This window comes from Cinclus cinclus, chromosome 22 (assembly GCF_963662255.1).
Source record: "Cinclus cinclus chromosome 22, bCinCin1.1, whole genome shotgun sequence".
Taxonomy (NCBI): domain Eukaryota; kingdom Metazoa; phylum Chordata; class Aves; order Passeriformes; family Cinclidae; genus Cinclus; species Cinclus cinclus.
This window is the reverse complement of record NC_085067.1, coordinates 7,062,140-7,084,915: the sequence shown is the minus strand read 5'-3', so window position 1 is coordinate 7,084,915 and position 22,776 is coordinate 7,062,140. Positions and strand designations below refer to the sequence as shown.

General features: G+C 47.3%; 1 protein-coding gene across 1 annotated transcript in view; it reads left to right on the top strand.

The window, feature by feature from the left end:
* The window catches only part of CAMKK1 (calcium/calmodulin dependent protein kinase kinase 1), a 50,523-nt gene extending 37,210 nt beyond the window's left edge, over positions 1–13,313 (top strand). The window contains exons 12-16 of the mRNA XM_062506944.1: positions 3,696–3,783; positions 5,022–5,150; positions 5,469–5,572; positions 10,228–10,275; positions 13,241–13,313. Of these exons, the coding sequence (XP_062362928.1) occupies positions 3,696–3,783; positions 5,022–5,150; positions 5,469–5,572; positions 10,228–10,275; positions 13,241–13,313 (442 nt within the window). The remainder of the gene's footprint in view (positions 1–3,695; positions 3,784–5,021; positions 5,151–5,468; positions 5,573–10,227; positions 10,276–13,240) is intronic.
* The last annotated feature ends 9,463 nt before the right edge of the window (positions 13,314–22,776 follow it).

Below are 22,776 nucleotides of genomic sequence, written 5' to 3'. Positions count from 1 at the left end.
CACTCATCCAGCTCACCCCAGGAAAATATGGGTTTGTTTATTGCAGTGGCAGAGAGGGAGCAGTTATAAAAATATGGGAATTAATTTACCTGTGTGCTGTTGAGGGTCTGCTCCCACCCTGTTTTAGTCAGTGAAGGATGCCCTGTGGGGCACAGTGGCAGTGCTGGGATGGTCAGGTGGGAAGGTCAGCTGTGGTCACAGCATGTGCTCAGCAGTGCAGGGGACAAGCCAAGGCCACTCAGGTGGCATTTGAGCAGTGGAAGTTCAGTGTTGAGGTGATGAGTGTTTGTGGTGGTGTCAGAGAGTCTGGCAGGAGGTGATGACACTCCCTGTGTGCTCAGTCATGCTGGCTCAATGGTCACCATCCCTGCAGCTTCAAGTGTTGGCCACTCCTCAGCATTTCCTCCAGCTTCAGGCCTTTGGTGACTTTCTGTTGGTGAAGAATTCATTTCACCTGGTTCCTGACAGATGAAGTAGCCAGAGCTGGACTCTTTGTTTTCCTTCCCAAATCCACACAGTTGTCAGGCAAAGAATTCTTGACCTAATTGCTCATTCTAATAAAATTTATAGACTAAATGACTTGATTTGGAGCAAGTACAAATTGAAACTAATGAGAGGCACATGTGGCATTAGAGAGGAGGGAGGGATGTTGTCAGGCAGCCTGTGGTATGTGCATGTATCCAGCATCTGTGGCAAGGCAAGACTTTTTTGTGAGATGCTGACTGAATTTTCACCTTATAGTAAAGGGCTGGGCCCCTACCTTGGCAGTCCCAGACTTCCTTCTGATTCCACAGAAAGTGATGGATACTCAGGGTGCCCTCTTTTAGACCTCCACCTGGGCTGACTGAGCCCTGGTTCATTACCTGCATTGGCATTAATTACTCCTGCACTGATGAAGAGACACTGCACTGGCCACCTCTGCCCAGCTGGAGCCCACACAGGACTCTGGAGCTGCAAGGACCTGGGGGTCAGGCCCACACAGACCCCCCTGTGGGTAAGGAGCAATTCTGGCAGGGCCAGGGGACTGGACTTGAGGCTTTAGGAGCACAAAGGCTGCTCATGCTCTGCTGCTGTGTCCCCACCTTCAGTTGGAGCAGGACTTTGTCTTGACAGCACTGCAGCCCAAGAAAACCCAAACCTGTTTATGTTCCTCTGGCAGTTTTCTCCCTTGCTCAGGGCTGGCAAAACTCCCACCCCTCCCTCAGCCACCATATATTTGGGTTAGCAGTCAGCTCACAAGTGACTGTTCCCATCTGCCTCTGCAGTAAGTTATTAACATTTAATGGACTAACTGGGTTGTGCTGAGATCCCGAGTTCCTTCATTCAGGCATTTCCTTCAGCAGTAATTGGGCTGCATGATTTATGTGGATTCCTCAGTGACCTGTTCTCGCAGTCTAAAAAAAGCTGCACCCCTGATCATGTTGTTGGAGGAGCTGAGGGTTACTAGGTGTTGACAGCTGTCCAAACCACATCTCTTTGTTAGAGGCAGCAACAGAGATATGGAATTCATTGGAGTGGATCCACCCTGACCTCCCACAGAATTAGCACCTCTCTATAGTGAGAGTATTTTGGTTTTAATTTATTTCACCATGGCTACAAAAGACACATTCCTGTTTGCAGACAGCCCATGGAAACTCATTGCCTGCTTCCTGACAACCTTTAGGACAGATGGATCTGACTGTACCAGTGTCACCATCCTGTCCCTTCCCTTAGAGACACCAGGATAAATATTTATAGCACTGGAGTTCTCATTCATGTCACTGAGTCCTTGGCATGACACCAGGCAAGTGGGCTTAGCTCACACCCTGAGAATCCTGGCATGACTAAAAAGCAAGCTGAAGTTTCTCTTCAAACATGTGTCAGTAGAGCCAGGAGCTCTGCCTTGTCCCTGCTGGTGAAACCCAGGACAATGTTCCCTGACCTGCAGGCACTCTGTAAAGTGATCTGTGGTGCTGGCAACCCTCCCAAATGGATGCTGAGCTCTGTGTTTGGCATTTTCCTGACAGCTCCTACAGGACTATGGCTGTGAGAAATCCCAGTCAGCACAGGCTTTTCCAATGAAAAATGCCATCAGCACAGTATTCACACTGCTGCAGACTGGAGAGAAGGGAAACCAGGGACAGGGTGATGTGTTCTGTTCCCTGGCCATAATCCACCTGACCCTTGTTGATCCTGTTTATGGGGCTTTTCCCAATGACTTTAATCCTGTGTTGCATAGAAATCAGTCTGGTGCCCAGAAATGTTAAGTGATTTTGTATTCTATTTATCTTATTTTAAGTAAAGCTGTTGACAACTTGGCACAGAACTGATTTGAAGTATTTTTAAAATGCCATCTCACCTGCACCAGTGTGGTGTCTAGAAGGAATCTGTTTGTTCTGACCTGCTAAATGCACTGTCACTGCCCATGGCTGTTCCTCTGGAGCTCATCTCAAGGGCAGCACTGTTCTTTCCATTCCAACTGAAATTGTCACCTGAGTCTCTGAGGACTCATCCTGTTGTTCCCCTTGTCTGGGCTCTATTGCCTGTGAACAGCAGACCCTGGATGCAACTTTCTGTGTTGAGACTTCAAACTGAGCCCTCCTTTTGCCTCTGAATGAGCAGCAATTCCTTGTGGTAGTTTGTAAAGATCTCATAGTCAAAGTCCAAATAAAATATTTGTGAATTATTAAAGAGCATCTCTGTTTTCATCAGACTGAAAAATACCTTGCTGTGATGTGGTTTTCATTTTGCTTTGTGATGGTTTATTCCCTTCTCTGCTTGAGGAGGGGGGTGCAGAGGAGGTTGGCACAGCACCTGGTGCTCACTATCATTTTCAGTTTCAAATCCAACCTTCCTGGGTAGTGACATTTTATGCTGCTAAGTTTCATCTCCACGAAGAAACACAGTCTTTAAGAGTCATTTGTGACACAGACTTTTAACTGCATAATACAATTCAGTCACATGCTGGCATTTTACTGCAGTAGCACTTTGATCATTCACATCTAGTGCATCTTGAAGACATCTCCTGCATCATTAACCACAGGAGTCATTGCAGCCTTTGGGCTGCAGGACCAAGGGCTCCACATCAATAGAGTGGCTTCTGGATTTAGGTGCTCTCACATTTAGATCTTGGAAATAGTGTTAAAAATTTAGATGTATTTCTCTTATTTGCGTTTGTTCATTCCCTCCTTTTGTTACCCCAAGGCTGAGCTTTGCAGGTAGGGAATACTGAGTTAGTCTGCCTGCAATCAGTTTTCTGGAAGCAATTTAAATAACACAACCTGGAAGCTTTGCTGGGAACTTAAATGTCAGATGTTTTATCCAGCATACAGTTGCTTGTGATGCAGATTCAGCAAATCAAGCTGTGCCCTTCTTGATTCACAGAGTTCAACTCCAGTTCTGTTCTCAGGAAGACTTTGTTGTTCCAAATTTCCCCTCAGAAATTCCCCTGTGTGCTGCTATTGTCAAGAATGTCCTTAGACCCATTCACCTGATCCCTCATCCTGCATTTTGAGCATGCACTGTCATATTAGGGGGCAGAACAGGATAACCAAGCCCTGTAGCAGTGACTGTGGTGCCTTCCTTTTCAAGCCAGTTTTGCAGAGAAAATTTCCCCTGAGCAGGGCAGATTCTCTACCAGGTAACTGCATAAGAACTGTGCATTGCTCCACTTAAAATTCCCTTGTTTACTGTGTGCTGCTGTTTTCTTCACTCAGAGCACAGATAAGTGATGAGCTCAAGGAACTGATACTGCGTATGCTCGACAAAAATCCAGAAACAAGGATAACAGTCCCTGAAATAAAGGTAAGTTGGATCTTGATATTAGACTTTTTAGTCTCAGCTGATTTTATGTCCTTTGGTACCTTCTAATGAGGCAGAGCTGTTCCTAGTGTTTGTTTTGGGAGCTGTTTCTGGCACCCTCCCTTGGAAAGGGAGAGCACTCATTTTGCAGCCACAGCTCCATCACTGCTTCTTGCTTGAGGAATAGTGACAAAAGCTTTCTTGCTTTCTTATTTAAATGAAAATTACTCAAAAGCTGGCTGATCTCAGTGAATCCCTGAGAGAATCAACATTGTCAGGGGAGCTGCCAGCCTCAGAGCCTGGGCTGGCAGTGTTGGATGTGCATTCCAGGAGCTGGATGTGTGTTCCTCCTCTGGTCCCTGTGTGGCCAGTGGCTTCAAGGCCAACATTTGTTTCTATCACCATTGTTTGGGAGATGTTTAATAATAGAAATAATGAACAGGCCTGGCAGAACACAGTGCTTCACAGGTTGTGGTTTCATTCTGGGTTTTCATGGGCTTGCTGTCCTCCTGGCACCCCTCACCAAGGCTTTAGACCTGCTGGAGGATCTCAAAATTTCCAGAGAGATCCATCAACATCCTCTACAGGGCAAGCTCTGCTTTGCTTTGTCCCAGGCCAACACCAGTATTGCCACCAAAGCTGAGAGTAGAAAGGCTGAGCTTCAGGAAAAAATCGTGACATCCCTTCCCTCCATGCCCAGGAGACCAAAGCCAGGTTTGGAGCTGTATTTATGGGATTTCACTTGACAGCTCTTGCAGGCACACTGTAAGGCCCTGTGGGTAGAAGAGCAGAGCGGGGTGCTGGCCCTTGTCCCACAGAAGATGGCTGGTTTGCCTGGGGACTTGCCTTGGATGATGACAGAGGACGTGTCAGGCTGGGCTCTGTGCTCAGCCCATGCCCTTGGACAGGGCTTTCTTCCTGTTCACAGCCAAGAAACCATCCCATGAGAGGCAGCAAGAAAAGGGGGCTTTGCTCTGCTGCATGCAAGATGAAAAATGAAAATGCTCCAGATAACTCAGGTTTTCAAAGTGTTTCAAACTTGGTTCAGAGGGTGCCATAGTACTGGTTGGAGGCAGCAAGTGTGATAGCTCTGAGCCAGCCTGCAGCCATTCCCAAGGAAGCTGGTTAAAAAACATCTCTGGCAGTGGGACATGGAGCAGTAGTGACAGCAGCAGTGCCCCTGCAGTGAGCCCTGTGCCCCCATTTGTGTCCCAGCCCAGAGCTGTGTGTGTCCCCTGCAGGTGCACCCGTGGCTGAGCAGGGGTGGCACGGAGCCACTGCCACTGGAGGAGGAGCACTGCTCCATGGTGGAGGTCACTGAGGAGGAGGTCAAGAACTCTGTGAAGACCATCCCCAGCCTGCCAGCTGTGGTATGTGTGAAACACCCCACATCCTCTGAGCAGGGGGCTGTGCTGAAGCCTTCAGCTGGTGGAGGAGGTTTGGAGAGGGGACACGTGTGCTCCCAGCATGAAATCTTTTCCTTTTGAGCCAGTGTGAAGTTCTTGTGTCTGAGCACTGCAGCAGCCTGACTCTCTCAAGCAGCTGTTCTGCAGGTTCCTTTGCTTTGTGCTCTTTGCTCTAGTGCTGTAAAATGTCAGCTGAATTATTAAAGAAGCTGTTGTTATGCCTTTGAACTAGCTTCCAGGGGTCAGTCCTGCTGTTCTCATGCTCTGTTCTCTTCCACAAAGATCCTAGTGAAGGCCATGCTGAGGAAACGCTCCTTTGGGAATCCCTTCGAGGTCCAGACGAGGAGGGAGGAGAGATCCATGTCTGCTCCAGGGAACCTGCTGATGTAGGTACCTACAGCCATGCCTGGCTCTGCATGAGCAGGGCCAAGGTGTGGGGGAAGCAGTTTGCAAATCTGCAAAAGATTTAAAGCATTTAAAGATTAAAATTTAAAAGATTTAAATTTAAAAGCATTAAAAGATTTAAAGACAGAACTCCCTTCTGCATCAAACACTGGAGATAAAATCTACCTCAAGTCCTCTCAGATTGAAATACAGTATACTACTGCAGCCTAAAAACTTTCTTATAGATGCACTTGTCTCTGTAAGATGGGTTTGGCCTAAATACATGTAAGGTGTTAAACTTGAGTCTATTTTTTCACCTGTTAGTTTATAATGCTGTGATCAGAGATCCATTAGAGATTGGTGAAGTAAAATAGGTTTTATTAGGGTCTAGTTTGGATATATATTGGAGGGTTTAATTCTTCTCTCCTTTCCGTGGGCAACAGAAACAGTACCAAATGAGCAGTTTATATTGTTTTTTTAACTCAAAATGAGATTGTGGGATTTGACCTGTGGTCTGGGACCCATGTCTGGACATGGTCATCATGACATCATGGTCAGACAAAAGAGAGCACTTTGAAATTGCTCTTTCACTTGAGAACACATACAGTGTTTTTTCACACAGTTTTTTGCCAGTGAATGAAATAGTGGAACACATTGCAAGGGGATACTTTGGAGATTGGGGTTAAATTACTATATTGTGATTAAAAAGGGAATAGAGCTCTTGATGACTAATAGATTCATCAACAGTTTTTAACCATGATGGTGTGTATAGGGATGGAGAGAGAAGTCTTCTATCCTTTACTTGGTTCTTACTCTTCCTCCCTCATTTTTGTCACTGATTCCTTTCAGAGACAGGATTCTGATCCATCAGTCCAGTAAATAACAGCTGGACCAGTAGCCTGATTTGGGACAATTATTTTTATATAAAGTTCTCATCCCATAGGATCTATAAGGCTGTGGCTGACAACAAGATGTGTTGTCCTGAAATGATTCTTTTCCACCCAGAATCCCATTCCCAGCAGACTCCCACGAGCGTGTGCTGAGTCTCACTGCACCATTGACAACACAATTAGAGGAATCTCTCTGTCTCTCAGAGGTGTGTGGGGATTTAAGGGCTCAGCTCGATTAAGGATGGTAATGTTCTAGGTCCCCAGCTGTGTATTGGAGACTTTAGTGAAGACTTTGTCTGGGTGTTCATGGCCAGACACCAGTTTGGCATTTAAACACCCTGGTCACGAGTGCTGCTGTGGAGCATGGCAGTCACAGCTCCTTTGCCATCTTAGCACAAGGGATTTGCCCTGATTTGTTTCTCTTCACTCAATGCCTTCCAAATTAGTTATTGCTAATTGGACACATGTTCCTACCCATATCTTCATTATCATTCCTGGTCACTGCATTGTATTGCTCTGGAATGGGGAAACATTTACTGAATTTGAAGAAAAATGTATTTTATTCTTCCCACTGTCCCAGATAGGTAACTTGGAGCAAGGCAATTTTTTTTTTCAAAGCCTGCTTTAATTGATATTTCAAGGTGATCACCCTAAGCCTGTGTCCAAAAGGACCTGTTCCCTTCTACCTTCATTTAAGATGCTTGAAAATTCACCCAGGTGGTGGGAAAACTCCTTGACCCTTGATGCTGGTTCCTGCCTGGAGCTGGGTGCTCAGAAAAAAACAAAGTTCATTTGATCCCAGGTAGCTGTGGAACTTCTGATCAGCCACATTATCAGTGTCTTGTCCTATATAAAACATTCTTAGGCCTTCAGGATGAGCTATATGCCTCCACTTTTGTCTCCTTTTTAAAGTTGCTAGTCGGATTTTTTCTCAGTTCATTGAAACCCAGCATCTTTCCCTGTCTTAGCTTATTCTGGTCCTGTATGTTTTCCGACTAAAGGCTTTTAGACTAAAAGGATTATTTTTTAAAGTAGTGTGTAATTTCCACTGTTGTGCTGCAGTGTCCGGTGCCCTTGGTTTACAAAACCATGGGAATGGAGCTGCAGCCGTGCTGGGCTGGCCTCTGCCCAGCTGTGTGAGCACTTAGAAATACCCAATATCAGTGTGAACCTGCCAGTTCTCCACTGCACTAATCCCTTTGCCTAATTTCTCAGTCTCATGCCATCAGTGCCAATTTTTGGCAGTAACAGTTGACTTAATCCTACATTATTTCATGCACAACTGGAACTCTGAGAACCCATCTCGGAGCTGTTGTTTAAAGAAAGATACTTGCAAAGTCTCTCCAACAAATAGTTTTGTGTATTAAACACTACAGCAGGGATGCTCCTTTTAAGGCATGTGGATTATTATTGTTATTATTTCAAACTTTGGAAAACACTTTACTGACTGAATCTAATGAAAATAACTTCAAATTTAAATAGATGTGTTGGATCTAATGACATTAATTTCAAGTGAGCCATGGCTAAATGGGAAATATTCATTGTTCAGTGAGTTATCTCTTGATCACAGTGTTATTTCCTCAGGGGCAAACAGAGTAGACACCAAGCTCATCCACTTCTTAATTCATACTGGTTGTTCCCTAGAAAAACCATCCTTGCTACACACATAAAGTGACAATGTTATGAATAGAGCTGTGTTAAAATAAGTTTCAAGTGAGTCTGGATTTCTGTAGGATTTTAGGATCTTGCAGGAGCAAATAATATTTCAGTAGTAAGGCTCTGCAGAGTTTCTGCATTGTAGCTGGACAGGGGACCCCCAAAATTGGGACATGCCAGGAAAGCAGTGCCTGCAGCCATCACTGTGCTCTGGACATGTGGCTGCCCAGGGGGAGCTGAGAGAAAAATGAGTCACAAATTCCCCAGCTCTCCTCCACAGAGCTCCCTCTCCCCTGTGGCAGTGTCTTTAGAGGGACATAAGTCAGCTTTTGTAATATTGCATCTCCTTCTAGTTGTAGGTAGGAAATAAATTGTGTTTCTACAGAAGAAAAAAGGAAAGCAATTAGCATACTCCAGTTTACATTCAATTTATTTAATTAGGCTGTATGTGATATTGCCAGAGCCTCACTCACTGCTGCTTCAAGCATCTTTCATCTGTGCCATTTCTGAGGATATACTCTGTAGGAAATCCTCTGGCAGCTGAACTGAGCTCTGGTACCAGAGCTTTCTGGTTTTTGATGCCTAATTGATGACTCCTAAAATGGAGCTGTCCTTCAAGCTCACTCTCTGGGATTTGGAGAGGAGGAAACTAAATCATGTGGCTGAATCTTTTTTTAATTTCTCCCTGCATTACCTACACAGCATGCTGGGCTCTGTTCCTGGAAATGCTCTGTGCAGATGTCTGTGGTAGCAGCAGGGCTTTGCTGTTGTAACCTTGATGCCTTTAGAGGACACCATTAAGACACCACTGATATGAAACAGTTCTTAAGTTAATACTGGGAGAAGATAAAGTTTTTTTAGCACTCTTTAGACCTGGCAGAAGTGAATCCTCTCCTGGCTGTTATTTATTGCTCTGTTTATCAGCAGTGAGCAGTTTAAAAGGCAGATGTTCAGTGCAGACACACTCAGCAGGTGGAGGGGAGCTAAAATGAAGATGCCCCATTTAGCAGTCCTTGTTTTGCACACCTAGAATGGTGTGAGTGCTGCCAGCTGTCACCTCACCCTGTCAGCTGGGCAGTGGCCAGGTGTCACTGGATCCTGCCTTTCATGCAGGATCTCCAAGGAGAGGCAGTGATTCATGGAGTCTTACAGATCCTGCAGACCAGGGCCAGGTTCAAGCCCATCATTAATGGAGGCTGCAGAAGCAACTGATCTTCTCTAGTTTTCCAGCTCCAGATTATTTTTTAAGCCCAGTTCAGCATTCATAGCTAAATTCTGGATTTCTGGTAGCAGTGTTTGCTGCATTTCTTCTGTCTGTTCCACATTTCTCCTAATTGAGTCAGCACTGGCTTCACCACATTTTATTGCTCTCATTTATTGCAGCTACTACCTATCAAATTAATTGCTGTGTTTTGACAGACCAAATTTACTTTCCCATTATGGCTGCTAATACTATTGATGAAATGTGGTTGTCAGCTCCTCTTTGGGGGATCAGTTGGTATTTTAAAGGCCTACTCTGTTTCCAGCCTTCCCAAAAAGAGACCAAAAGGGCTGTCACTGCCATATTATCCATGTAAATTAGGCACAAGGAAACCAAGGGGAAAAAGGAGGTAAAAAAAGTGGCTGGTATCCAAGCAGAAACAACTTCTCCCAAAGAGAGAACTGCATGTTTTGTGGGAAGAGCTATGCCCCACATGCAGGTAGGTGTCCTCACAGAGCCATGGCTGTGGCACAGGATTTTCCTCTGGAATGACCCACAGGTCCCTCCAGTGAGGGGCTCAGTACTCCTGGGGCTCTGCCCCATTGCACAAGGTGCTCATAGGACACAAAAGCCCAGAGGTGCCAAATGCCATGGCCAGGGCAGCACAACTGGACACCAGCAGGGTGCTGGAAGCCAGCTGGAGCTTTCAGCAGTGGTAGGGGCTGGAGTGGGTTTGTACAAGTGCCACCAGTGCCTGTCCTCATCTGTCCTTCAGGTAAATGTGGTTGATGTTCCATCCCCATTCCAGTCTGCACTCCAGGCTGGATAGGCACAGAAATGCAAGCTCCTTCACCTGCTGCCATTGTCTTCATGATCACTTTCTTCCTTTGTCTCACTCTTTTGCTCTCAGGGACAGATTCCTCTTAAACACATCTGTATATTTGCATCCATCTTTAAGGTAATTCCATGTCTGTGTTTCCCCTGGGTACTGTAGAAACCTGTGTCCCCTCCTCAGCCTGTGTGATTTGTGTGGTAGTGAGAGCATTTGGCTCCATCCTTCCTTCCTGTAGGAGCAGTTTTACTGCAGTCATTCTGTGTGTGGCACTAATGTTATATATGCTTTTTATTATTATTGCTATTTGGGATTCTCAGGCATTTGAGCTGTTTTCAGGGAGGGAGGGGTGAAAAAAGAACAGTTGGGTTTTAGCACAAACTGCTGCTCAGCCCCATGTTTGCAGAGGGAATAGCTACAGAATTTTGTAAAGGCTGAGCTTTGTAATTTGAGTTTAATATTTAGTAGTTATGCAAAAGAAAGGGCTGGAGCCATCTCTGCTCCAGATGCTCCACCACTCCCTTGTGCTTCTGCCCCTGCTACAGCACTGGAGGGCTCTGGACTGACCACAGCTGGTTGCTCCAGGTGGCCACCCCATCCCAGCCAGAACTTCATCAAAACATGGTCACTTGTCCAAGCACTTGCACAAATCCTTCTAGGAAGTGTTGGTCCAGTTAATTCTGTTAAATATCAGAATAACATTCATGCAAACCATGATGAGCTGTTTACAGACACCTCAGTGGGAAGTGCCAGGATCCAATGGTTAGACAGAACAAAGCTTCCAGCCAGGCTGGGAAATCTGGGCTGGGAGCTGGCAAACAACCACACATCTCTAAATACCTTTGGGAGCAGCTCCAGCACTTTGGAGACTCTGCCTGGCCTGGTTTATTGCTCTGAGACAAATGGATGAGCCAGAGGCAGGATGTTGTCTGCTCTGAGTCAAGAAGGAGTTGCAGAGATTCTCCAAAACCAGGCAGGAGAAGGCAGGCAGAGGTGGCTGGGGACTGACGTGGTGCCAGCAGGGACAGCTGGTGCCACTGCCTCCTGCTGCTGCATTTTCTGTAGGGAAAAAGGGACTTCAGCAGCCTGTATGAGGACAGGTGATTGCATTGAATGGGGACTCAGAGGAGGAATTAAGCACTTGCCAGGGGTGTGTGTTTTTGCTGTATGTTGTCCCACACCATCCCTGTCCCATGTTTCTGTGTTTGGGGACACTCATTCCTTGCTGGACACAAAAAACACGTGGGAATCCCCCAGCTCCTCTGGGTGGCAGCCATGTACTCTCCTGGCTAATTGCACAAACCAGGCTTTGCTCCCCTGTGGCTTAAAAATGCAGGAGAAATAGAGTCTTTTATTTCTTACCAAGAGTTATTTACTGGAGATGTCCATCCAGCCTCAGGCCTTACAGCACGAGCCTGGTTCCTGTGCAGACTCTGGTACTGAATCTCTGCTGCTTCATGGGCAGCCCCAGCTTTTTGGCAGATGTTTGCCACCGTGAGGGTCCTCTTGCCCTCACATTGAGGTGTTTGGAGAGGCAGAGGCTGCTCAGAGTGCTGGGACAGCACTGAAGACACCCCTGACAGGAGCAGGATCAGCAGGATGCACCAGACAGGGAGCCAGGCTGTGCTGAGCTGCCACAGAACAGAGCTGCTGCTGCTAAATGAGGTGATCAATCATTTGAAGAGAGGCATGACAGGCACTGAAGACAGGGCTGTTCCTCAGCCTTCCCTGCAAGGAAATGGTCCATAGGTTCAAGGTCAGGTTTATTGCAGGGCTCTACTGAAGTAGAGGGAGAAGGGAGCACGATTTTTGATCATTTCTGGTTTCTTCAAAAACTGTGTTAGCCCTGTGTGTACTTTGGGTTGTTCCTAGCCAGGAAATACCCCTGGAATCCCCACTTCACTCCCCCCAAACCCTCTGCTCCAGGCACATGCAATAACACTGACATTCCACTGCCAAGCTGCTTGTCCATGCAGATTCTACAAAATGCCCTGGCACAGAGTGCCCAGAACAGCTGTGGCTGTCCCATCCCTGGCAGTGTCCAAGGCCAGGTTGGACAGGGCTTGGGAGCAGTCTGGGACAGTGGAAGGTGTCCCTGCCCATGGCAGGGGGTGGAACGAGATGAATTTCAAGTTCTCCTTCCAACCCAAACCATTCAATGGTTCTGTGATACAGCAGAGTGGTGTGAGCGAAGCTGGACACCTGGGAGACACAATTGCTTGGAGATCATCGCCTCCTTTGTGTTGTGGATATCTTTGTGATGGACAAATGGGTGTTTTAGGTGAAGTCATCTTCCTGCAATGGGTTCCTGCTGTGGGTGGCACCTGGAGGTGTCCTCCTGTCTCCATGCAGGCACGGTGACAGTCACAAGCTGTGGTGGCTGGGCTGGGTGGAGGTGCTGCTCCTTGGGGATGCCCTGGAGTGCAGTACAGCTCAAGCCTTCTACATGAGAAAACATCAGAAGTTTGGAGCAGGAGGAAAAGGCTGAGGTTACCGTGGTGTATGTGCAATGCAAGTAAGTGACCTTGTCTGAGATTCTAGGGCTGTTGCTCTCAGGTTTTGGGGACTGCTGTTCTGGGGACCGGGCAAACTCACAGAAACTGAAATCACACAGTTTTTGTGTAGGACAAACTGGGTTCTGGTAGAAACCATTTTCCGAAGTGCTGCTGCCATTTACAGCAGCACTTTGGAGAAGCAGTTGTGGGATCAACTGATCCCATCGCTCTGATCCTTATAAAAGAAATCAGATTAAAGGAGAGCAAGCCAGAACTCTGCAAATGCAAGCTAGATAGTTTGCAAACCATGATGCTGATCTGCAAGACTTTCCCTAGAACCAGATACCTCCTCGTGGACAAGTGCATTCAGGGAAGTGGAGAGCTCAGTTTTTGGGAGCAGAGGACAAGCAGGTGTCCAGGCACAAGCTGCACAGCACTGCAGGGCATCGTGCTGGGATATTGCTGAGGTGTTTACGTGGTACCAGCACAACAGGCAGGTTCATTGCTGTTCCCTGTTGATATTGCTGACCCGGCTTGAATAACTGCTCTGCCTTGCTCTGTGCCTACAACGTGTTTATTTTCTTGTCCCCCTGTAGAACGCAGGGGAGCAGAGAAGCAGCCAGGGACCCCGAGCTGCCCGACGTGTGCGAAGACGAGGCCACGTCCTGAGGCCACGGCTGCCACGGGCTGGTCGTGCACATCACCCTCATCCCCCAGCCCGGGGCCTGCACAGCAGCAGCAGAACCAGAGTGAAGCCAGCAGACACGGACCGAGCCCAGGCAGGCAGGCAGGAGGAGCAGAGCGAGCCGTGGGGCCGCGTTCGTTCCTTGGGCGCGGTGCCCGTGGCTCCTCCGCGTGTGCCTTGCTCTCCACTTGTGCTTCACCTCGGGGCTCTCAGCTGAGGAATGGGGGTTTGTTTGTCTCAAGGGTCATTTTCCCCCAGAGACTTCTTCCTTGTGTTTTTTTGCATTCTCTACTTCAAGCATCAGGAAAAAAAAAATGGCTTTAGAGACAGGTTTTGTATCGGAGGGCAATTGTTTTATTTAATGCACTCGGAGGGCAACTGTTTTATTTAATGCACTTGTGTACGTCAGGAGTCCTCCTCCTGGTGTGGAGTTGATGGCAAAATGGATGTCAGATAATGAGGGTGAGATCTTGCTGTTGGAGTGAACACTGTCCCTCCCTATGCCTTTCTTTCTCTTTCTTCCCTTTTCCTCTAAGCCCTTGGTTTTGCACAGTGTCAGCCCTGGCTTTAGTCAGGGCAGTGCTGGAAAGCAGAGGAGTTCCAGAGATTCCCTGTATGTGCAATGAGCCTTGGAATGTCACAGGGCTCTGGAGCATGGGGATATGCTGCTACACAGAACAGCTTAGTGCTCCAGGGACATCTGCCAGGGCTGCTCCTCCCAAAGAGCTGGGAATGCACCCCATCAGCTGCACAGTCCTGCACCCATGGACCATGTTCTCCAGCTGAAAAGAGGGGCAGGCTTGGGATTTGTTTTATTTCATTTCCCTCTCTTCACTCATCTCTTGTATACCTGATGCTTTTAAACTTTAGTTTCCTGAAAATGTCCCAAATTGGGACAGGTTCCTAGGATGGAAAATGTTGGTGGAGAATTTTTAGAAAGCTACAGAAAGCAAGTTCACAACTTGATCTTTTGACTTTTTTTTCAAGGCTTTGATTTTGTTTTAAGACTGATGCTGCTATTTTATCCATAGATTGCTTCTAAACCTGGGGTTAGAAGCTTCATCTCAACAGTTTGACAACTGGTAAGATTGCACTTAAAAAGGCAAATAGAAAAAGGCAAATGCACCATTTCTGTGGCTGTTGACTGTACAGACTGTGGATAATCAAAAATTTCACTCTTCCATTCAGAGAGTAAAAACCAGTGACATCCATCTTGTCAAAATATATGTCATTATTTTCCCTTGAGCCTTATGGAGTCTGAACATGCCTCTGAGAAACCAGTGGGATTGGAATTTTATTTTATAGTACTTAAAGAAAGGACATGTTTAAATTTGGTTCCTACATAATCATCTTAGTGTCTGTTTTTAGGTTAATCCTGAGGACTTGGGACTTTGTTCCCTCATTTTTTGTGCAGAGGGACACATGTACAAGGGTTGTTGGTAGTGACTGGTATATCCTGATGTTCCTGTTCTTTTTGCTGCAATCTAATTTGATGGTTCCCAACATTTTATAGCTGGGCTTTGCTGCTGGTGCTTTTTGTCTGTCCCCAGCCTGTCACCTCCCCTCACTCGTCCTCAGCCACCTCAGTGGGATGCCCAGCAGTCTTTGCATCTCACCTGCAAATATTGTCAAAATTGGAAAGAACATTGCTGCTTCTCTATTTAATGGAGACCTTGAATGTTGAAAGCTGGCAATGCTGTTGCATCCTGTAAAGGATACTGCTGTGGGCCTGAGTTCTGCACTGCTGCTTCCAGGTGCTAAATCCTGCCTCTTGGTGTCTGCACCAGCTGTGAACTCAGCATCCTCTGAGGAGCCTGGTCCTGCAGCAGGAGGATGCCCTGATCCTTCCCCCAGCCTGGGACATACTTCTGCTTGGATTCTGCTGCCTTTTAAAGAAGATTCAAGTACCCTGAGGTAGGGAATGAAAAGTCTGAAAGCACAAGGGATTCTGCAAATGGGAAAGATTGTCCAGGTGCCTGTGGAAGGGGCAGTCTCTGGATTCAAACTGATCTGTGCTGTGGTGCCACCAGCTTCTGCTGCACACCAAGGGCCAAGCTGGGCAAACTCCAGTTTGTGGAAAAAAACTGGTCCTCCAGTTTGTGGAAAAAAATGGTGTCCCCAGGACAGGGCCAGGGAGTGACGCTGGAACAAACACACATCTCAGGAACAAGCCCTACCCCAGGCAGAAAAGGGAGTTCTGGTAATCCTCATCCTTATGGCACTTCTGAAGTCTAAGCAATACCTGGGTTGTGCTCAAAGAGTTCTAAGAATGCAAACATGGGGTTAGTTACTGTATTTTTAATCTGTGGCAAGAAAAAATTGCTAACCCAGGCAGTTGGTGTTATTTTAGGGGTGCCCAAGGGGTGGGAGCTGGTGGGGCAAGGCTGCAGGAAGGCTGATCTCAGCCTCAGTTAATGCAACTAAACAAATGGTAAGTTACAAATGAACTCCATATCGTGTTCCTTTAGTGGTACCTAAATCATCACTTCAGTTTTGGAGAAGAATGGATGTTTTTTATGATTATCTCAAAATCTACTTTGAAATATTTGCCCTTTCAGCTAAAAGAAATCCTTCTGGAGCTGTTCCCACAGGTCTAAGAACCAACCCCTTGAGCTGTAGAGCCAAGCTCTGAGCTCTTGTCTTGTTTCTTCAGCAAATCTGCCAAAGTCTTTCCTTTATAGCCCAGAAATCACCCCTATAGTGTCACATACAGCAGCCTGAAAACCTGCATGAAATGAGATGAAAAATGTGCCCTGGCAGCAGGAGAAACGCTCAGCTAGGCAAAAATAGGCTCTACTCACTCAGCTGCAATGAAATCCTTGCTTGTTTATGTGCATGTTAGAGCAGCTCAGAACAACACTGCTTCTGCTCTGGAGAAAGGAAGAGACTGAAGAGAGGGGTTTATTTGAGAATAAACACCCCTGGCAAGGCAGTGCTTTTAGCTCTTGACTAAAAGCATTCTCTTTAGCTGGATGGGTAAATATTTGTCAGCTCCTCTCTGTGATGGAGGGGACAGGGTTCAGTGTGGGCTCTGCAGAGCAGGTGTGGCACACTCGTGCTTTGGTGTGTGCTCTGTGTTTTTCCCCTGCAAATCCTCACCTCTGCTGTTCCTGGAACACTGGGATGCTCTGGCCTGTGTTAGCTGGGCTTGGAGTCACCAGGATGGCTCTTCTTTCCCTGCATCTGATCAAGTTTTCCAGACTTTCCAGGCTGAGGATGATTTTCTTGAAAGTAATTTCTCATTTGGGGGAACAGCACATCTTTCTGATCTCCAGGAGGTGGATTTCTTTGTCTTGCTCAATTAATGGCTCTAGATCTTTGATTTTGGAGGGGTAGTACTAAGTAAAAATCCTGGTCAGGTCTCTTCTGTCTGCACTGAGGAATGCACACTCCATGTCTTTTACCCTTTGGGCAGGGATGTGCTGCTGTGGATGTCACAGCTGGTGAGGTTTTCAGCATCAGGGCTGCTGTTGGGGAAGCTGACTGTGTAGGGCTACAACCAGAGGGAGCCTGACAAGGGACAGTGTAGCTACTCCATGCAAAACAAAGAGTGGCTCGATAAAACAACTTCCAGGATATGATTTCATTCCTTATTTATTGCCAGACTTGCAAGGAGGAGCTGCTGGGAGAAATTTTTGTGTTCCGCAGCACAACTCTGTCCTGAAGCCCTCAGCAGTGCTGTCATGGGGGAATTTCTCTGTCTGTGGTGGGTGGCTGGGAGCTTGTTTGCTCTTTCCACCTCAGTGCTTTCCCTCCCATCTTGCCCAAAAACCCCATGAGCTTTGTCCCACCAGCCCAGGGGCTTTGTCCCAGCCCCTGAGAGACCCAGGCTCCCCCAGGGACAGGGATCTCAGTAAATATTTCCCAAGGCAGGAGAGCTGTGCTGGGGGATGCCACTGAGAGCCTGAGCACCTCTGGTGTGCAGCAGGGAGACTGGAAAGCAGAGAGTGGAGGGTTTGTGTGGAAAGAGAACTTGGATGAGGTGCCAAACTTCTCTGCTTTATCAGGGCACGTTTGTAGTGGAGTTTGCTGAGCAAAGCAGTGCAAGGCATTCCTTTCTGGTCCAGATCCTGCTACACAAGCCCATGCTTGGCTCGAGTCCCTCCCAGGCTGAATTAACCTGGATGATGCCATGACCCTGTTGCTCTGAGTGCAGCCTTCCAAGGGATGAGGGAAGGAAAGCAGCTCGTCAGTCCCTGCCTTGCTCCTTCCCTTCCTGAAGAAAAGCCATGTATGCTCAGAGCTGCTGCTGGCAGAGCCCAGACCCTCCGTCACTATCCACAAGCCATCAATCAAAGTGCTCCCAAAAAATGGTGTAAATTAAAGAAAACATGAATTGCAATTCCTGAGGGTACAATGCAGATCCACTGTGCTGTAATTTTGCTGCTCTTTCTGATTTCTAGGCCTGTTCTGTTGGTATTTCAGTCTCTTGTTGCACTTGGAAGTTGAACCACTGCCCTGTATGTGCTCTGCTATGATTCCAGCATGATGTAAATGCACTCAGTACTGTGACAGCATGTGGCTGTTGCACTGTAAATATGTACCATGAAGAGAGAGGCTATTTTTTGCATGCTTTTGTACTGTAGAACTGATGAGAGAATGACAATAAATTCCACAGAGATGACCCTGGGTGTAAGTGCAGTTCCTAAGGCAGCACTGGCTGCTGGTTCTTGGGTGTTCTCTGCTGCTCCTCCCCTCTCTGTGCTCGTTGCTGCAGCAGAGGGGCTTGGAGGCATTCCTTTCATCACCTTTTCCATGCTGGGATTTTCCTGGATGAAGAAGCTCAGGAGTCTGTCATGCTCAGGTAACACATCCCCAGCTATTCCAGCCTCTTGCTGTAATGGGGCTGCTGAAATTGTCTTGCCTTCATTCCATTTGCTTCCAAAGAAAAGTGCAATTTCATTTGCAGAGGGAATTGGCCTGGGTTGGAGCTCACTCAGCACAGTTGTGGAAACCCCAGCAAATCCTGGGCTCACCTGGTGCCATGGAGCAGGACTGGCTGAGCCTGCCCTGCTCCAGGCATCTTCCTCCAGGAGAGGAAGCCAGAGGAACCATGCTCCTCTCATTTTTACCTTGCAGAAAAAGATTTTTTAAAAAGATGAAGGTATCTATATCAGCCCTGACAATGATGTTGCAAGGCTGAAAGAGTTGGGGGGTGTTCAGCCTGGAGAAGAGAATATTCTTTGAGATGATACTAGGGACATCCTGCAGTGAACATCTGCCTCGTGGTGCTGGGTGTGCACTTGATCCCAGACCTCACCCCGATGCTGATCTTGATCTCAGTCCATGTTGGGACACACTCACAGTCCTGGATTTAACCTCATCCCAGACCCACACCCAATCTCAAGGCCAGGCCTAAGGCAAATGGCACGTTTATCCTTAAGCTGAGTTCCAGCTCTAATCTAAAAGCCAGCCCTAACTCCAAACCCAGCAGCAATTCCAGGCACTTCCCAAATGCTCACTCCTAAACCAAACGTCATGTTCAGCCCAAAGCCAGCCCCAGTTGCAACTCTAATCCCAAGCCCAAGGGCATTGTCAAATTAAGCCCCAAAACCACCTTTGAGCCTCAGTGAGAGCTGCCAGAGTGCAGAGGGAGGCAGCCCTTTGGACAGGTGCCAGAGACACGGGGATGAGATGAACACACTGATCCCTGAGGATGCAGATGGCCAGGAAATGCCCAGAAGTAAAAAGGAGAGACCAGCCCTCTGTTAGAAGATGTTCCAGAGGCAAGTGTCCCAGTAGCAAGTGTCCTGGAGCTGCCAGCTCCCAGGCCATGGCTCCCAGGATGCTGTGGTCAATGTTAAGGACAAATACAGACCCCCACAAAAGGGGGGGATGGAGGACAAATGCAGGACCCCCTCCTGCAGATGAAGACAGAGACCACCCCGACCCCCACAGGAAGAGGATAGTGGAGACCCCCCTAACCCCCTTCAGAAGGGAGAAGTACAGAGACCCTATTTTTTTCCTTCTACATTTTTTCTTTTTTTTTTTTTTTTTCTTTTAAAAAATTTCTTTGTTTTATGTTTCTGTAGCAGTAAATCAGGATGTTGATGGAGGTCTCTGGCTCTGGTCCCAAGAGGGCAGCCCATGAACATGGCACCGAAGTCTGTGTGTCACCAAAACTGCAGGAAACAGCAGAAACTCTCCAACAACGCCTTTTCAGTGTCAGAGAAGCAAGCATCCCTTTATTCTGGCCAGGATGTGCAATAGAATTACTTAATCCACCTATACCTGACATGTGCAGTGAAAATCACTCTGACCCCCATGATTCTTTACCAGACTATTGTCATATTTCTCCATAAAAAAACCCAAAGAAATTCTCCTTCATTGCTTCTGTATTATACAATGTTTAGGATCCAATCTCTTCCCTGTGAGGGTGGGGAGTGCCCTGGCACAGGGTGCCCAGGGCAGCTGTGGCTGCTCCATCCCTGGAAGTGTCCAAGGCCAGGTTGGACAGGGCTTGGAGCAGCCTGGGATTGTGGAAGGTGTCCCTGCCCATGGCAGGGGGTGGGACTGGATGAGCTTAAAAACCCTCCCAACCCAAACCATTCTGGGACTCTGTGTTCTGCCCAAACACACAACAGGCCTTAATAGCTGCCAGTGCCAATCCTACCTGTTAATTGATGGATAAATAAATTCCTGGCAACCACCACAAAAGGAAGTAAAACAGCTCCAAAGAGGGACCAGCAGAGGCTGAGGTTGGAAATGGGGACATCGAGGGTTTCTTACTGTGCAAGCACCCTTCCTGGATTAATGCTGCTGCCCACTCCAGATGGATTCATACCCCAGCATTTTATCAGGGAGTAAATAGAGTACTGTGAGCAGATAATTGCTGGTTCCCTGGGAATACAGTGTCCTGGTGAGGTCACATTGCTGCCACCGTGGCACATCCAGCTCCGACGTGGTCAGTGACATGTTCCAAGCCAGTAAATGCTCCTGGAGCTCATGGTCATTTAGGATCTTGCTGGGGACTCAATTCAGGGTTGGATCCAGACAGGTAAATGTCTTGAAAGATGCTCCCCCTAATTTTCTTGTAAGTGGGCTACATATTAAAATGGATTTCTAGAGCAGTAAATTATAATTTAGTGCCTATTATAATATTCATTGAGAGCTGCTGTCTGCTGTAGTGTTACACCAAATACTAATTATTAGAAATTAATGTGACAGGAGGGAATAATATTCTGAATTGTGTAAGTGGGAGTAAGCAGACAAAGCAGCAGGAGAATTTCCTTTCTACAGGGAAATCAGTAGTAATGAAATCTCCAGCAGACAACACAGGGAGGCATGGCTACCCAGAAAGGGGGTGTGAGCAGGAGACAAAATTATTCAGAGCTACAAAGACACCAAGCAGAGGGGTCATAGCTGTGGGACCATTGGGTTCAAAGTGTTCAGTTTTGGGGCATCACCACCGGGCAGGATCCATCCAGTGGATTGACCTCCAAAGGCTCCATCTTGCCTCAATGTTATTTTTCTAGCTTGTTTGCTTGGTTTATTTTTTTTATTCCTCTTCAAGCTGAAATTAAATTCCTACAATGATTTTGTCGCAGCCCAGTCTAGTAAAAGTTATCTCTGCTCATGGCAGGGAATAGGCAGATGATCTTTAAGGTCCCTTCCAACCCAAACCCAACTGCAGCAGGGGTGAGGTGGATGCAGGGCAGGATGAACAGCCAGGGAAGCAGCCAAAGCCATGCAGAGATGTGTGAGTGACACAGTTTCTTCAGTCTCCAACAAAGGAGAATCATAAACTTTACCCTTTGCTGTTGGCCGTGCTGCTCCACACCAAGCACAGCTGTCTCCAAGGCCTCCCTCCAGCAGAACCTTTCTAATCAAATTCCCTCTCTCCTATGGTTTAATTAGGGGGGTGGAAATAATCTCATATGTGAAAGTAATTCCTTTGTTGCTGGACATTACCAGGTTTTCCATTTTCTTCTCCTTGAGTAGGAAAAAGTCATTTACCATGTTCTTTTCTAAAGCAATTTCCAGGGATGTCCAGCAAGCACGGCCAGGAGCCATCAACAGCCAAACCCTGGCCAAGTTTCTTTGCTTGAGTAAATCAATGTTTTGCCACTAATGGGAGCCCATTTTCCGTGCCCCATTTATTTTATTGCCAGGGCTGGGGTGCAGGGGAGGCAGCTCCAGGTCAGCTCTCTGGAAATCCCAGTGAGGACTCGGAATGTTCATTCCCATCCCATTTTATGGCGTGTGATGTGCAAACACATTAGGGAAGAGCTGCTCACTCACCAGCTGGAATAACTCACAGTACCTGGCTCTCTCTCTCTGTCCATCTCTATTATTTTTTATTTGGAGTTTCCACAGGGTTGTTTTAAGGATGGGGGATGCTCTTGCTCAGTTTGTGCCAGCAAAAATCCCTGTGGAAGAAAAAGTTTTGCCACAACAGGGTTTTTTTTTCATTATTAGAATGAAAAGGTATCTTTTTCCCTGCCCTGTGGGTCCCTTCTGCCTTGTTGTGGGATGTGGACAGGGATGGGAGTCCTGGGCCACCATGGGATGGCAAAGGTAGGAGCTGACCCAGCACCAGTTTGAGGTGAAGCAATTAAAGCTTGTGGCTGCCACAAGCATTTCCTGCCTGTAATTAATGCTTTTAATGAGGAGGCATATGGAAACCCCCTCCCCCCTCCAGGCATTTTGCCAGGTGTGGGTTTATTAATGGCTGCTAATTACACCATTATTCAGCATCTAAGTCAAGGAGGGCTGCACTGTGTGCTCCAACTGCCTGTGAATGCTGCCAGAAATTTTAGTTTAAATTTTCTGTGTTCTCCTTCTACAGGGAACTGAACCCCTGGGGGTTTGTAGGGCAAACCAACATCCCTGGGACACAGAGCCAGTGCCTTCCCTGCTTTACCTGACCCCTCTCCATGCACAGGGCCTGCAAATCCAGCTGCACGTCCTCCTCCTCACAGCCAGAACATGCTTTCATTCCCAGGGCAGAGTTTTGCTGGAAGCCTGATAGTCCCAGGGACTGCAGAGGGGCTTGAAGCCATTCTCTATCTGATGGAGTACCCAGCTGCCAGGACATCCTCAGCCCCATGGATCCTCAGGGCTCCTGCGTGTCCCAGAGCAGGAGGGCATTATCCTGCTGGGAAAACCAGTGGCTTTGTTCCCCTCAGACCTCAGCTGTGCTGTTGGGGTGTTCATTGCACCAAGTGCTTGACACCAAGGCTCTTTCTCCTGAAAAAGGCTCTTGGAAATGTTTTACCAACAGCTGGTTACAGTTTTTACAGTGGGTATTATGAAGTACCTCATTCCCAGCCTGGGGCTTTGAATATTCCCGTTCCATGCAAGTATTGGTAGAAAATGAGCTTTAAAATCATCCATCTGGAAGCTCTCCCCCTCCTTCCCAAGCCAGTCCCAGGTGCTGCTCCTGCAGCAGCCTGGTGCTACCCTGTCTGTGCCTGCCTTGTCCCCAGGGGGACCTGTGCCATGGCC